Below are 17,085 nucleotides of genomic sequence, written 5' to 3'. Positions count from 1 at the left end.
CCAAGAGAAACAAATAAAAAAAAATTCAAATAAATTTTTTTATAAAAAAGATGAAGAACAAGTCAATTTCAAACAAAAACAAGGAATGATTCAGGCAGGGGCGGAACAGGTAGCATTTGATAAAGAGATCAAAATTAATATAACAAAATATATTATTAAAAAATTTATTTATTTAAAATAAAAATATCATACTATTTCATATTTAAATACTAAATAAAAAAATTAAAATGTTTTGTAAGAGCTCGGCCCTGCATGCCTCCCCTGATTCGACCCCGGTGTGTTATTGGCAAGAGAGAGCGGATGAATTATCTAAATTTAAAAAAAAATATGAAAAAAACTATTTATGGAGTTAATGAATGAATTATCTATAATTCTTCAGAGCACATTAAAGTTCACAAAATAAAAATGTATTTTCTAGTGGTTTTTCCAACAGAGATAGGCAGGAAGACATTATTGATAAATGCATGAAAAGTTAGCGAATAAACTTATATAAACTGTTGAAGAACTTGATAAAACCAATGTAATGGTGAGATGGAATTTACTAATAACCCAAGGAAAAAAAGAAAAAAGCTCTGAATCTTTCTCAGGGAAGACAGAAAGTCCTTTTATCTATTGTATCTGTGTTTGCGCTCTATGCTGCTACTTTTTTATGCTGTCATTATTCCACATGGCCATTCAAACAAAGTATAGCGGATCTCGATACTGTTTGTGAAATCAAAGGGTAGTTTCTGTAGATTAATCTTGAATTTCCGTAATGATATAGTAACATCTCTGTACATTTCTATAACAAAAGGTCAGGAATTCAAGAAGCATGAATTCTGATTTATGTGTGTATATATCTGAGAATCACTATTTCTCAAGATGGCTAGATGTTTGAGCTTTACTGCATACCGGGATTGGTTCTACCGCTACTCATTGGCCAACGCTGGTCTTCGTTCCCTCTCTTCTAATCTTGGAGATGGCACAATTATTCATTGTTGGGTACCAAGAATCAGCAAACAATCAAAACCCAGTCGATCTGCTTCTCCATGGCTTTGGAGCCAATGCAATGCGGCAATATGGTAAGCATCTCCAGATGTTCACATCACGTTTATGTTCCGGACCTTCTTTTCTTCGGTGAGTCCTACACTTCTAGGCCTGAAAGAACCGGATCTTTCCAGGCTCAATGCGTTATGAGGCTAATGGAGGCACATGGTGTGCATAGAATGAATCTTGTTGGGATCAGCTATGGAAGGTTTGTGGGGTATAGTATGGCTGCGCGATTTCAAGAAAAAATAGAAAGAGTTGTGCTGTGCTGTGCTGGGGTTAGCTTGGAAGAAAAGGATACGAACAATGGTTTGTTTGTGGTTTCGAATTTAGATGAAGCAGCCACCATATTGTTGCCACAGACACCATAAAAATTGAGGGAGTTGATGCGGTTATCGTTTGTCAAACCTGCCAAGGGCGTGCCCTCGTTCTTTCTCACAGATTTCTTCAATGTAAGAGTTAATTTCTAACATTTACTGGAATTCCATATTGTTGACCTTCTGTGGATGATTGAAGTTCATGGAATTTTTCTCAGGCTAGGCTGAATATAGACACAAAAAAAGTCCCAGATATTCTCTCTGTAATGTTTCTGTTCTGACAGGTTATGTGCACGGATTATGTCAAGGAGAAGAGGGAATTGATCCAGGCTATACTTCAAGATCGAAATCTTTCTGATCTACCAAAGATCACACAGGTTCCTTACCGTTCTTGGCACATCTAGTTCAAATCGTTTATTTCGTCCCATTCTTTTACCCTATGAGACTTTGACATCATAGGAGGCATTAGTGCTAAGGAATGTGTAAAATGAATCTTTGAAAAAGCAGTCAGTTCATGATACAGTACTCCTGGTCTTAATGTTTTTTTTTTTTTTTTGAAAAGCAGCCAACATTAACGATATGGGGAGAGCAAGATCAAATTTTCCCACTGTAATTGGGGCACAGATTGAAAAGGTCAACTTGAAATCCTCTGTTGATTTTGGCTTCTGATGCTCTGAAAATTTGAGTGTATTTTGTCTGTAGTAACTATTCCCTGACAGCTTACATTCTTTGTACGCATGTGGGAGAAACTTCTCACTTAGTGATGATTAATCAAGAATGCGGGGCACGCAGTCAATCTAGAAAAGGCCAACGAGTTTGCTAAGCATCATTCCTCACTGACTCAGTTGCTCCTCCATATCCAGAATCTTAGAAAGATTTTTATCCACGAAGGATCAACATTTGATTCAAACAGAATGAAAATAGTTGGCTTGTGTTAGAAATGGAAAGCTCTTATACTTTGAAAAAATGGCCAAGTTTGGTCATAAACTAATATGCCGTTTGGTAACCCCCCAAACGGGCGTTTCACGCAAAGGAATATTTTTTTATTTAAAATTATTTTTTTTATTTTTAAAATTATTTTGATATGTTGATATTAAAAATAAAAATTTTAAAAAAATATTATTTTGACATATTTTTTTATCAAAAAATATTTTAAAAAATAATCATTACTATAATACCAAACACTACTCAAATAGATTTTTAACTAATATGCTGTTTGAAAATGCGCTCTAAACAACGTTTCATAAAAAAATATTTTTTTGTTTAAAATTATTATTTTTTATATAATTTTAGATTGTTTTAATAGATTAATTTTAAAAATAAATTTTAAAAATTTTATTTTAATATATTTTTAAATAAAAAAATTCTTTAAAAATTAATTATTACTACAATCAAATAGTAAAAATAATGCTCTTGGATAGATTGTGCTAGAGGTGATCATTTTCGATTCGGTTCGGTTTTTATAAAAAAAAATAAACAAACAGAATTTTTTTTGAAAAAAACCGAAACCGAACCAAAACCGGGTCAAACCGACCGGTTTCGGTTCGGTTTTTTAGGGCAAAAACCGGTTCAAACTGGATTGGCTTGGTTTTTCCGGTTTTGGCTCGGTTTTTTCGGTTTGCCTCGGTTTTTCTGATTTGGCTCGGTTTTTTTTTGGTTTTTTCGGTTTCAGTTCGGTTCGGTTTTTTGCTTATAAAACCGAAACCGAACTGAATCAGCTGATTTTTTCAAAATTTTAATCAGTTTTTTTTTTATTTGATTTTTTTAGTTATTTTTTTTAATTTTCTTAATTTAATCAGTTTTTTAATTTTTTAAATCACCCCTGGATTGTGCATATCTAATTCTTGCTCTATAAAAAAATAAATATGGTAGATTTCGTGTTCATCGAGTCCTAGTGTGATTTGACATGGCTTGTTTTGAGCATATCCATTGCTTGTAAAAAGAATATACCGTAATAGAGCAGAAATTGTTGATCATCGTTCTTACATTGAATTGTCCTAACTGAGAGTTATTTGTACTTCTCCGATACAGTTTGATGGTTTTGGAAGTTGCCGATCAGCTGGATTGAATTCAATCCCTCGAAAAGAAGAAGAAGAAGAAGAAGAAGAAAATCCCATCAATCTGGCTATCGTTAATAAAATTGGTCAGAGACTATCAACGGTGAGAAATTGGTCTAGAAGGGTCGTCATTCGTCCATATGGTTGGCCGGCCACCACCTCCGTTCATGAATACCATCCTTTCATCACTATTTTTTCTCGCAATTATGTTTACAAAACGGAAAAATAGAGGTAGCAAGCTTGAATATTAAACTTGAGTTTTCATACAACTTCGTAATTTCAAATATAAAACCCTAGTTTTTGTGGTTTAGAATAATATATTAATTTGCATGTTATTATAAGTAATCTTGTTTGATTAATGTTTCAAGATAAAAAAAAAATTGTGACTTGATTTTTTATATTTTTATTTTAAAATTATATAAATTTATTTTAAAATTGTAAAATTAAATTTATTTTATATTTTTATTTCTGGCTTTTTAACTAAATATTTTTTATTTCATGCGACACTAAAAATAATCATAAGTACGATCCTGAAAATATAAAATAAAATATACTGAACAGTAATAATTTTTCTCAAAAATTTGATAATGATACCAAACAGTCTTTTAAATTGACCTACATGGATCAGCCACGTGTTAAAGTGGGTGGACAGAATTTCATGATATAAAGCAAAATACAAGCAGGTATGGTCCAAGCTCTGTCCTTGTTTGGCACAGGCTACGAATTTCGTCCACAGAGCCTAGGCTGATCTGAGACGTGAATTTATCCCTAAGCATGCAGAAAGTCCCGTGTGACACCCCACAAGTGGTTCCCAATCACCGCAGATTCCGATCAGCTGTCCCCATTGTGAGACTTGACCATGTCCTCTAATTCGTTGCTCATAAACCGTACACAACTGTTATCTCTTTATTTCTCACTTTTTTTATTATTTTAGTTTAATATAGGTATTCGGGCCAGTTTATGTGTACCTCAATTAATTCTATGGGTTCTAAAATTAACAACTATATAAGCTTTCAGTGACCATCATATAAGCAATCACAGGGCTCGAACCTGAGACCACATAAAAAACAAATTTTTTGATCCCAAGTTCTTACCACTGCACCACCACCTAAATGGTTTCCAACTTTTTTTAATAGCTTTGTTTATGTGGTTATAATTGTTTTTAATATGTATTTTTATTTAAAAATAATATTTTTTATGTTTTAAATTATTTCATTAAAATTATAAAAAAAAACATAAATAAAAACAAAAATAATTTTTTTTTCACAAAACAGTTTTAAAATACAAAAACAAACGCATACCCTAATTTTTTTTTTCTTCTATCCTTTCCTTCCTGACCATATATAAATATTACACACAAACAATTCGAAGCACAACCACATCCAACCAGAAGATTGAAAACCAAGAAAAACGAAAAACATATACTCCATCAATCGAAACATGGGCATGATGGAAACCTCTCCCATCACCATAGCTCCTTTGCTAATAAGAAACATAGCAACCGCCATATTTATCTTTGCTGATAAATCCCTTGTTGCCTTGGCCCAAAAGCACAAACTTCTTGAACATATTCGTTATCTTCTTGTCACTTCTTTTCTCTTCTTTCTACGTTTACTCCCTTCTCTATTCCCTTCTTTAAACCCTAGTTCTGACCACCAAGATCATGATAATATTCAGTACCATCATCTTAAGCCACACAAGACTGCAAACTACTTGCCTTCATCAGGTTATGGAGATTCAGGTATTGCTCGAGCACTCACACAGCTATTGTCAATCGTTAATGATATTCCGGTTAGCTCAAGAAAGTATGAATTAGTCAGATCATTAGCTGAGAAGGTTGTAGATGATAACCATGGAGAAAATAATGAGGCCTTACGTGAGGTCAACCGTGGGGTTTTATCAGCGGCTTTTTCAAGGACACTTTGCCAGCTTGAAGCTGCCATAATGGAGATAGCGCATGACGGGAGTGAAAATGGCGGCTCAAGGACTGGACCGGTCAAGGGTCGCTTGAACCAGATTTTAAAGGCTGTTAGGGCTGTTGGGGATGGGAGTTGGGCCCGGTCTGGTAGAGGTAGAGAAGGAGTGGACCGGTCCGAGGAGAAGTTGGCGGCTGAGCTGCTTTGGTTGGGTCAGAAATTGTCAGCATGTGGATGTGGGGAGGAAGCTGTTCGGAGGTGGGCTTCGGCTTCAAACTTGGCTAGGCTTGCTCTCTCAGCAGAGGCTCGCCTACAAGGTTCGTTGGTGAAAGTCTCAGGTAAGTTAATTTTTTTCAGGCCGTAGTTGCACAATCATTGTTTTAATTTACTAAACTAATTTATTTATTTAAATATAATAATTCTTGTTTTAAAAATATAATAATCCTTTCTATTAAATACGATTTTTTTTATTAAATATAATAAAATATAACGGTGTGTTGTGTTTCTTAGAAATTGAGTTGCGTACGTAGAATGCTGCAATTCAAGAAAAACATTCTTACGCACGTCTCACTTACAGTTTTAATAATAATTAATTGCAACGGACACGTTTTTTAATCAGTCAACAATTAAATTATAATCAATAATACCAGCGAGTTCAAAATTATTAATCCTTATTTAAGAGTTAACTCAATATAAAACTCGTTTTATGAGTTGGTGAGTTAATTCAAAAGTTTTTAATAATAGTGGTATTTTGAAGATGCGGGTTTGTTTTTATTTGAATTTTCTTGCTTGTTTCTTGTCCAATATTGAATAAAGAAATCTGTCCAGAAAAAACAAGAGATGATGTGAGGGTCATAGATCCCAAAGAATCACCATGATTACTTGCCTTAAATAATTTATCTGGAAGCTGCAAATGATATTCAGGAAAAGAAATTAGCTTGTTAATTCTCATAGTGTTTAATTTGTATAATTCTTTTAATTTTTTTTCTTCCATAAATCAGTAATGTCTTGACTGCTTAAAATTTTGTTCAGCCTTCCTGTTCAAACAAGCCAGAGAATTGGGACTTGATGAAGCCGGAGAAGGCCAGAGGGAGCCACAACGACAAACAAAGATGAAGATGCTAATGTCCTGGCTGCCATTGCTATGCAGAGCGAGCAATGGCACTGATGCACCTGTCCTCAGCATGAGGGAAAGGGCTGAGCTAGAGATAGTATTGGAAGAGATGATAGACATGCTGGAGCACGAAGAAGAGCAGGAGCAGGTCTTGTCTTTGTGGCTGCACCACTTCACATATACCCCATCTTCTGACTGGCCTAACCTCCGTGCCTCTTACGCTAGATGGTGCGCTGCTTCTCGTCAGCTCTTAATTCTCAATTGAAATTGGTAAGCAGGTAATATTATTTAGATTTTCGTCTGTGTAAAATTAATAAATAAATATTGTACAGATGAGTAAAATTATTTGCAGTATTATTTAGTACAAATCTGGTTCCCTGCTAGACCAGCCTCCATCAAAATAGCTGTTAAACAAGCATAAGAAAAAAATAGTCATCTGGGAATAGTCAAATTTGTCTGCCTCCAATACGATCTCAAGAAGGAATTGACCATGAATGATTAATCGATAGTTAAGCATCTATAATGTACTATGGCTCGATCGGCTATCTATTTCTTTCTGAATTGTGGGCTATGAATCTATGATCAGACAGTATCGTCTTTCCACGTGAAAGGGATGTTTGCGGCTTAAAAATAGACGCACGTCTATTATTTGCATGACTTTCCAGTTCCTCAGGAATTTTCTTCTGCATTCCACTATTTGAGGCAAACACAGATATGGCCCATCTTCATCCTTGGAAAGGCACTCTTCAGGTATGCTGCAAATGATTAATTAGTATATTAAACTAGTTTTATTTAAATGTATTAAAATATTTTTTTTAATTTTTAATTTATTTTTATGTTATCACATTAAAACCATTAGAAAACACTGAAAAAATATTAATTTAATATTTTTTTATATAAATATACATAATTAAAATAAACTCAAAGGCAATTACAAATGCAAACATGCAATTTTTTCTTAGGCCACTTGCTTGTGTAAACAATAGGAAAAAAAAAACGATTTTGAACTGAGAAAACATCAAATTTATTGAAATTACAATTACCACAAATTCAAGCCATGTAATTTACAGAGATGAAGAGGATGTTCTCTAATATCTATTGGTCTAAACCATGCTCCTTGAAGCTGTACAAACTGTGAGTATCACAGTATAGTGTTTTTGACAGATTATGATGGATGAATAATCATTCATTTAATATATAACAATTTCCATTGCAAGACTGGATAGCAACTGTGACCCAATTCAATTTACAGTATAAACTGCTTCGCGTAGATGTCAAATGTCTCGGACGAGGAAAGCTGAGGCTCCTGAAATTAATTAACAAGCAAAAGAGTTAAGGATTAGGCTAAGATCGTTCCTATCTTGGATTTACCAATGATTGCAAAAATTCCTGATAGTAAAGCTAGCATATACCTGTGTTATCTCAGTGTTGAACAGAGCTTTATTTACTAGGGATGCGATGGGACCATTTAGGCGTAATCCACCAGTTTTCGCCCCACGAATCACCTGGCGCATAGAATTAAGCAGGCGTCCATATGTTAATCCAGGTTCATTTTGCACTGCTTGGATGAAGCAATACGTCAAGGCACCAGTCGAAGCATTGCCTGCCAATGCCTGCAAATTGAAACTACACTAAAGTGTAAACAAAAAATGGTGTGATATGTTCAAACCTACAGGTTCTTGTCTTGTTCAATTTGCATTGGAGCTTAACCACAATAGGATTAGGAATATTTTCTAAATTATTTCTTCTGACAATCAAGTAATTGGAGGACTAACTCACTGTCGTATCCACACTGGTTTGATTATCATCACAAGCACTGATACAAAGTGCCAGCCCTCCACTCGTGCCTTTATAAGCATATGGTGAAAGAGTTTGGTCCTCCCATGTATAGTATCCTTCCCTGTCAGAAGCAAAATGCAAAATAAAATAAAATGGTTCTTCCACTCATTCTGCAACTATGCTATGCTGTAGGATTGAAACGTGCAAAATTTACTACTTTTAATTACCTATTCATCCTGCACACAAATGGAAGATCAAGCATAGTTTGACTATAGCAGGCATCAATAATGGCATGAAGTGTGACTCCTTGTAGCAATGGCCTAACAATGGTCTCATTGATTTCATCATCAACTATCATCCCTTGAGTTTCATAGTCAAGGGGGCATAAAGTTTCATCAAACCCATCAACCTCATCCATGTCATAATCAAGTTGCTTTGAACCATGGCCAGAGAAGTGAAACACTAACGAGTCCCCTGGCTGGCAGCCTTGAACAAGCCACCTTAAAGCCAGCCTTATGTTCTCTTTTGTTGGTATCTGTAATGGGTTTGTCTCATCTTCTGCAAGTAGATTTACCTTACATGGTTATAGCCCAAAGAAAGAATGTATCGCCAATTTCCAGCCAGTACTGCTAATTAGATATACAGTGACGGGACAAATCTCATTATCAGGTCTCAATTTCCATATCTCTGAGCCAGTTGAATGACTTGATAATTTCATGATCTCAAGAGATTAAGAAGAAATCACAAAGAAAAATAGACATAAAACATGGTTTGGTTATTATCAATGAAAATACAATTACCTGTGAGCATGAGTATGGAGTCATTGGGAAACCCAAACTTCTCGACAAGAAAATATCTCATGCACTTAACATCATTAATACTTCCTTTGATCTTATAACTCTTGCCTCGATAGCTTACTCCACAAAGCAGAGCCCGTTTCCTCCCATGCATTGAAGGAAGAGGCAACTGCAGTACGGGCCTAATTGGTGGCGGAGCATAATAACCACCATAACCCGGCACAGGATAGCTACTGCTACTAACCGAACTAGTCATGGTGGTAATGTTGCCAGAAACCATGCTAATAAGACCAGAAGTAATCCTGCTAGCTGACTCGCGGGCTTGAGCCAGAGGGTAGTAGGAATGAACCCTGGTGACGGCTTGACACACAGCACATCGAATCGCTTGAGCGTCTGGGGGCACAACTAGTTGCACACCACACCGGCTACATTTTTCTATTGCCATTTCCTTTCCCTGAGGCTGAGAGGGTGGGAAATGAAGGCAATAAGAAGAGGATTTTTGCACTTGAACAAAATAGCTAGAGGCTACCATGTCCTAGATATATGGCATTGTTAGTCAAATCTAGCTTTGTTTGATCACATGTGGCAGCCCTCGAGAACCAGATTCGATTAGTACTTGTAGTGGGTGTAGTAGATTCTGTATAGCTAATTGGATGCCAAATCAGCTAGCTAGGCCATAACTCGGACAAAGATCTTGGGGTGCCATTTCATGAGAAGATTTAACTCAAATTTGGATTTGGTGGCATGCTTAATTACAAGCAACCACTGACTGTAGCTATCATATATCTGTCAATTCTACTATTTTTTCTGACAAGTTTTCAAGAGTATTCTGGGAATGGTGGAATTTGAACCTTAGATTCTCCAATCCTGCAATAATGATTTGCAGTCTAATTGCTGGACCATCCAACATCTAAGTGTACATTTTTCTTCTCCTAGTTTATCCTAATCAAGTCTCCAACATGTTAACTTTGGTGACTTACAAAGAATTCATCGAATTTAGAAGTTTTATGTTCGAGTATCGTTATTAGTTAATTTAAAAGATAACGTGTCTCTATCTAATTAATAGATAAAGAAAAGACTTGTCTACCTTGGCAAATTTATATTCCAATGCTGTCATTAATCTTTTTAGTAACATATTTTTATATGATTAATCTTATTTATAAAAAAATATATCCTAATTTTTAATATCATTTATGTGATGGGGGTCTCTAGTATTAAAAAACACGATTTTTTTTACTGTGAAACATATTATATATATTTTTATTTTTAAAATTAAGATTATATGAAAAAACAATAATTTAATAGCTTTTCAAGTATAAATAATTTTAAAAGCAAGTATTATTACAATGACAGACCATGAAAAACAATAAAAAAACCAACCATGTATTTTAAAGATTAAGACAAATAGCAGGCTTGATTGTTTGATAGACCCACCGATTGCAGGTTTTGGGTCATATGATTTTGGTTGGAAATTTAATAAATAAAATAAAATAAAATATATAAGGTTAATTAATAAATATATAATATAATTATAAGAGGTGTAACTCAACTAGTTAGATCTTGAGTTTGCTTTTTATAGGTTACCAGTTCAAATTCCACAAATCTCAGGGCCACTAGAGACTTACATGGTCGTTAATTTCAGGACATGTGAGATTAGTCTAGATGAATACAAGATAACTATGACACCCATATTAATAAATAAATAAATATACGATATACTTCATATCTTTTTTAATTTTTTTAATTATTGTTCTCATTTTAGAACACCGAAGTTTCAATATGATTTATTTTATCTATCTCATTATATTCGTGAACAAATAAAAATATAAAAAGTATTTTTTTAGGTATAATTATAATAGTTCTAGCTTTGCATGACCATAATTATTATTTGTGTTATTACAATATATAGTCAATAAATCCACTTATACATATATAATCTGTACAAATTATTACAGAGTTCTATAATTTTGTTTTCTATTTAAATTTTAATCTTGATACAACAAATTTAGTTATATAAGTAACATGCGTAATTATATTAAGTAAAAGGCCAGTGTATTTTTTTTAAAATGTTATATATATTTTTACTGATTTGAAATTTGATAAACATGATTTAGTTGAATAAATAATTAATTAAATTGGAATAAATAAAAATCAAAGCACCAGGTAATTTACACGTGTGTGTTTATTTGTTAGTTTGACATTTCTTAATTCTGCGATACAACCATCGTATAAAAGTAGGGATCAGAACCAGATGCCTTTTGTATATTTATTTATTTATTTATTTTTCCTCAAAATTGCTTTTGTTTGATTCCAACACTTTTATTAATTTTTCAAAAAGAAGAAGAAGAAGAAGAAGAAGAAGAAGAGATTCCTACTCCACCTTCAGAATTGAGCAGACCACGTTAACAACTGGTTATGAAAGATAAATAATATAAAAAAGAAAGGAATATTAAGAAAATTGCTTTTAGATTTAGGATTTTGAACCACTTCTTCATCAAGAATGGAATATATATGTTATTTATATGTTCGAGCATGGCACAAGTTTTGACAGTTTTGCTTGGAGGACAAAAGTAACATTAAAATAAAAATTAAAATTAAAATAACCTAATAATGTTCATGCCATTTTCATTGCACACTGTGGGTCACAACAATGTTTTATTTTTTGTTTTATTTTTGAATCATTTATTTTTTTTTAAAAAAATTATCCTTCAAACTTTAATTAATTTGAGGTTAGATTCTCATAATATTTTTTTAAAAGAGTTTCTCACAAGATTAAATTATTGCTTAATTTACCAAAATTAATTTCATTAATTAAATATAATTAAAACTGTAAGGACTTAAATGGACATGAGAGCAGATTCCATTCTCTTTTTTCTTGGGGTTACTCTAGCTAGGGCATTTTTAGCATTATTGGTCCCTAGATTCACTTTCTTTCATTTGTTTTCAATATTTTTAAACCCTTTTTATGAGGTTTTTACATGTTGGTCCAAGATTTTATTTTCTTCATGTTTTGGTCCCTAAGCTTAAGAGAGAAGAGAGAGACAGAGTTGGAAAAAAAATAGCAAAAACAAAGGTCTATTAGTCCAATTCCGATTGAGAAAATTAGAAAACTTGGAGTCAAAATGTTTCTCTTGATGAGAAGAGTACTATTAAGGTGTTTATGAGCTTCCATATGACTTGAAAATGTAGATTGCGATGGAGAGAGAGTTTTTCACTGGTTTGAGTTTTTATTTTTAGGTCGTCTTTTTGGATTTCCAAGGTTGATAAATTGTTTTTTATTTTTTGAATTTTTAAAGGTGTTTAATAGGTTTTATAAGTGAAAATAGGTTGAAAATGGATTTCTAGAAAAAAAAAAAACTCGGTTTTTTGGCTACTTTTATAGCAGTCAGATTCTAGATAAGCACGTGACATATTGTCTACCCCTTAAAAAAAATAAAAAAATTTAGCTCAAGTCCTAGCTTGGTCTTTTTTATTTTGAGGTCTCCACACCTCACTATTTATTATTATTATTATTATATGTTCATTTGCTCTTTTTTTTTATAGGTACTTTGTTTTTTTTAAAAATATGATCCTTCCACATTTAGTTGATTTAAGGTTAGGGTTGATGATTTGTCCCCTTTAACTTAGTGAAAGTTTCTTAAAATATTTAAACAAGGTTGTTTTTTTCTTTGTTTTTTAATTTTTTTTTAATTTCATCATTTAATATTGAGTTTTTGTTATTGACTTTTTTGTTCAACTTCATCTTTGAACATTTGGTTGATTGAGAACTGAACTTCATAATTTATTTCGACTTGCTTTCTATAAGGTTGTCATAATCTCATTTATCCTAACAATAGGTTAGTGATTGATTTTATGAACATCTTTTTTTTTTATTATCATATGGTTAAATAAAAATAAGTCTTTAAAAAAGTTGTTAAAAGCCTAGTAGAGTCCATGACCTAGGTTATGTATTTGACAGGTGAACTTAGGTTAACCCTAGTCAATCTCATATGTTGTTTTTTAGATGAGTGCCTTTTAATTTTGGTTTTTATATTCTTTACTACTAGAAAATGCATTAACAACTTTGCATATATTTTCTTATTTGCATTTTCAACAACTAGCTTGATGAAACTTCTCTTGCATGTTAAAAGGTAGTTTGTGATGCAACATGGGTAATCTTGATGAAACTTCTCTTATATGTTAAAAGGTAGTTCGTGATGCAGCATGGGTAATTTTTCTAGTTATAAACTAAGTCTTATTTTTGATATATGATATTAAAAACATTATTAGCACATGAAACATAATTTTATGCTTGGGTTCAAAGTTATTAAACATGGTTTGACTCATGATCAAGCTCAAGCTTTTACTCAGGGACCTTATTCTAAAAAAATGACAAATAACATATAATATTTCATTGCTACTTTTCAATGGAAATAGTGATGGAATATGTTCCATTGGTAATTTCTGAGAGAATTGCTGACGGACTAAAAAAAATTAGTTAGTAATTTCATTGAAATGTTAATATGTCATTATTTATCAACAAAATTATTGATGGAATGATTCAATCAATAAATGTAAATAATTTAAAAACTGAAAATTCCCTCCCTCCATTTTTCTTCTTCTTACAAAAAATAAAATAAAATATACTAGTCAACCCCATTCCATTTTCTCACAAATTCAGCCTCCCCAACTTGCTAGCATAGATCAATATCTATTAGTAGTGTCAGCATCCATCATTGGATTTTTTTTATGATGCTTCAATACATAAAGTAAGCAAACCCATCTATTTTATTTGTAACCCATTTATGTTCTAGGTTAATTTATTGAATATTTTTGTAGTATTTATAGTTTGCTTGGATATTTAAGTGTTTTACAACTTTTCCCTAAATAAATTTGATGTATTAATGTATGACTTGTATGTTAGGGTTTGTTTGAGATTTGAAAGAAAGCGAATTTTGTTGTTATTTGATGAAATCAAGTTTGATTTTGTAACTTAAGTGTGTTATAATTGATTAGTACTTAAAAGTGCATTTTTATCAAGGTTTTATATCATCATTTTGCACTTCAAGTATCAATAACTCCTTAACTAGAGCATGTTTTATAATAATAAGTTTGATAATATAAGAAAACTTTAATTTATGGTAAATGCTCATTTTAAATGCAGACATATCTCACAATTCAAAGGATTGATTGTTGTGATTAACTATTGAAAGTTAAAGGACAAAGAAAAGGCTAAGCTTAGAAAGGAGATGCCAATTCAATTCAAATTCGAATATTATTTAGTCATTGGGTCATATTTGGAGCTATAGATCTTGGATTTCAGTTTGGTTTATATGGCTAGAAAGATAAGAAATAGGCCTACAACGTTCATGAATAGGGAAAGACCCAAATCTACCATTTTCAAATTCAAAGTTTGGCCACAAAAGAGAAGTCAGAATTTATCATGCAATCCAGCCCAAATACTATTCAAACTTTTACCCATATCTGGAGTTATAGAAGGCAAAATGATGTCAAATTTGGTGGGTGGAAGGATAAGACAATTTTCAACAACTTTCATGAAGACAACCTTCTCAAATTTTGATGTTAGAAATGACATTTCATCCAGATAAGAGCTTGAGGGCTATCCACCACATCCACCAGAAACACTACTTAGTATTTTAGACATATCTCTAGCTTTAGTGATCCAAATGCTCTGAAATTTGGTGAGTGGAAAGATAAGATGATTTACAACAACTTTTATGAGGAACACTTTGCCAAAGTCTGATTGAATCAATGTCATTTCATCCACCCAAATGCTTAAATGCTGCCGTCCACCTAGTCCATTAAATCAATAATTGGCCACTACATCAATAATTAATTACCAAATGAATAGTTCCAAATTTTAGCTTATAAAAGAAGATATTTTCCATTCATTTAGGCATCTTGGTTCTTAGATCAAGATCTTGCTCTTGCTCTCTTTGTATTTTGTAATGTTCAAGTTTTATTTCATATTATATTTTTCTTAATCTCTTGTTTATGCTTTTCATTTCCTTTACTATACTTATATAATTATGTTCTTATTTTATTTATTTATGTTCTTCTTCGTCATAATGTCTAGCTAAGTTAATTATGTGAAGGTGAAAAGGTTTCACTAATTGTGTTAGGATAAGTATAATATAAACTCAATATGGACTTTAATGCTTATATCCTAAACAACTTGCTATTAACATGTCCTATCATTTTTATCTTATTAATTCTTAATACCTTGCTTGTTAAATGATTAATCTAGATTTGTGTTGTATAACACTTGGTACATCAAATACTTGATCCTTCATAGTCTTCGGCCGACATCGCTGTTATGAGAGGAACTTGATTTATTGTCAACATAAGTTAGCATCATGAATACTTGATAAAATTTATAAGTATGGTATTACGTAAATAAGATGATTAATATGACCATGTTGATAATTTATGAAGAGTTTATACTTTACTTATCTCTAATACTATTAGTGGATCCTCTAACCTTGACATTTGTTTTTTTTTTTTATCATTGTTTAAACCTCACATTAATCTTACAATCTCAAAGTCCTCTTTAACTTATTATTATTATTGTTGTTGTTGTTGTTGTTGTTATTTATAATTTATATAGTTAACCTTCCTGTGGTTCGACCCTGATCTTGCCAGATTATTTATTACTTTGACACTCCTGCACTTGGGAGAAGACATTAATTTTTTGATCGTGTCAATAATTGAATAAAGATAAGTTATTTTAATATGTACCAATCACTTTTTGTTAAATTTATTGTTAAGTTAAAAACTTAGGGGAAATTGATTTTTTGTAGAATTGATAAAATCAATATTATTCTATATAGGTTTGATAAGTAATGGATGGTTATTCTTGGATGTATCGAGATTCATTTGAAGAGTTGTATACGTAAGATTATCTTCTAGTGGTTGAGGATTATATTAATTTTATACTTTCTATTCCAAAAAATATTAGTTAAGGAAAAATTAGATGTCCATGTGTAAAGTGTAAGAATACAAAGTTTCATCATATATGTAATAGCTTGCCTTTTTTTACTTAACAATTTTTTTTTTGGGTTAGGTTTTTTACTTTCATCATAATATCATTTCGGAATTTGATAAATAGGCCCTACTCATTAACAAGGCACAATCCACATAGAGTAATGTAAATCAACAATTCATATAGAGTAGTTATTACACGTACTCATAACATCATATTTACATATTTACAAGCCTACATTATATTATATGTACATATTCATAAGTTTGCATTCCTATTCTAATAATACTATCATTATGAGTTTAAATAAAAGTGTCGAGCGATAATTTATACATTTAATAAATTTGTTCATACAAAATTCATACAAAATACATCATAATCTAGCATGTGACTACATGGTTCTTTGCAAAAGTATGGTCCCGTGAAATGGGATTCCTAGGCACTACGTTGGTGTGACATCCCTACTGTAGTACAAATATTTACAAGAATTATAAACAATTTATGATAAGAAAATAAATAGTTATAAGGAAACATTATCGTTACTTCTCGTTTATAGTGTAATAATCATAGTTCTTTTATATACTTGATACATACACAACTTGGTATGCATGAACACATCAATTTTTGAAACTAAATTATAACTTTCAAATCTGACCATCCACTACAGATGTCATAAGCCGAAGCTAACCTTCAAATATAACTGGCCATCCATATTAAAGGCCACTAGCCAAAGCTACTCTTCGAACACAACTGACCATCCATTTCGGATGTCATTAGTCGAAGTTAATCATTACACATAACCGGCCATCCATTTAGGATGTCATTAATTAGCAGGAGCTAATCATTAATTCATTTTGGCCATCCACTTAGAACGCTATTAGTCGAAACTAATTATCAAAACATCCCGACCATCCACTTAGGATGCCATTAGCTGGAGCTAATCATCAATCCATCTCGGCCATCCACTTAGGATGCCATTAGTCAAAACTTATCATTAAAGCATCCTAACCATCCATTTAGGATGCCATTAACCGAAGCTAATCATCAAACACAAACAATCAATTCAGATGACTTGGTATTCATTATAACGTAGTATT

At 32.2% G+C, this 17,085-nt stretch overlaps 2 protein-coding genes and 1 pseudogene across 6 annotated transcripts; 2 read left to right on the top strand and 1 right to left on the bottom strand.

Annotated features, from left to right (window-relative positions):
• The first annotated feature begins 861 nt into the window (after window positions 1-861).
• Window positions 862-2,281, top strand: LOC133671511 (uncharacterized; annotated as a pseudogene).
• A 2,475-nt stretch (window positions 2,282-4,756) lies between these two features.
• LOC133670620 (uncharacterized) lies at window positions 4,757-8,385 on the top strand. 5 transcript variants are annotated; one of them, XR_009834116.1, is made up of 4 exons: window positions 4,757-5,654; window positions 6,349-6,700; window positions 7,017-7,180; window positions 7,882-8,385. XR_009834116.1 is itself a non-coding variant. In XM_062091157.1 (3 exons), exons 1-2 carry the CDS (start codon window positions 4,841-4,843, stop codon window positions 6,693-6,695), a joined length of 1,161 nt encoding a protein of 386 aa, XP_061947141.1. In that variant the 5' UTR covers window positions 4,757-4,840; the 3' UTR covers window positions 6,696-6,708; window positions 7,017-8,385. The 5 variants fall into 5 exon arrangements, 2 of the variants coding, with proteins under 2 accessions (XP_061947141.1, XP_061947140.1); XR_009834114.1 differs by having other exon boundaries at window positions 6,349-6,708; XR_009834115.1 differs by having other exon boundaries at window positions 6,349-6,708; window positions 7,857-8,385.
• LOC133670621 (metacaspase-1-like) lies at window positions 7,439-9,503 on the bottom strand. The gene is made up of 5 exons (XM_062091158.1): window positions 9,010-9,503; window positions 8,437-8,767; window positions 8,210-8,330; window positions 7,843-8,043; window positions 7,439-7,736 (listed from the first exon to the last, which is right to left on the bottom strand). Exons 1-5 carry the CDS (start codon window positions 9,449-9,451, stop codon window positions 7,677-7,679), a joined length of 1,155 nt encoding a protein of 384 aa, XP_061947142.1. The 5' UTR covers window positions 9,452-9,503; the 3' UTR covers window positions 7,439-7,676.
• Window positions 9,504-17,085: the final 7,582 nt, after the last annotated feature.

The sequence above is a fragment of the Populus nigra genome, chromosome 13 (assembly GCF_951802175.1).
Source record: "Populus nigra chromosome 13, ddPopNigr1.1, whole genome shotgun sequence".
In the NCBI taxonomy this organism is placed as follows: Eukaryota; Viridiplantae; Streptophyta; class Magnoliopsida; order Malpighiales; family Salicaceae; genus Populus; species Populus nigra.
The sequence above is the reverse complement of the archived record's forward strand: the minus strand, read 5'-3'. Positions and strand labels throughout refer to the sequence as shown.

Bases quoted from the DNA above. Each gene is read 5' to 3' on its own strand.
- LOC133670621 (XM_062091158.1), bottom strand. From the start codon at position 9,451: ATGGCAATAGAAAAATGTAGCCGGTGTGGTGTGCAACTAGTTGTGCCC. The intron at 8,044-8,209 runs GTGAGTTAGTCC...TTCAATTTGCAG, and splicing joins AAACCAGTGTGGATACGACA to GCATTGGCAGGCAATGCTTC. The intron at 7,737-7,842 runs GTATATGCTAGC...AATTAATTTCAG, and splicing joins TCAACACTGAGATAACACAG to GAGCCTCAGCTTTCCTCGTC.
- LOC133670620 (XM_062091157.1), top strand. From the start codon at position 4,841: ATGGGCATGATGGAAACCTCTCCCATCACCATAGCTCCTTTGCTAATA. The intron at 5,655-6,348 runs GTAAGTTAATTT...AATTTTGTTCAG, and splicing joins TTCGTTGGTGAAAGTCTCAG to CCTTCCTGTTCAAACAAGCC.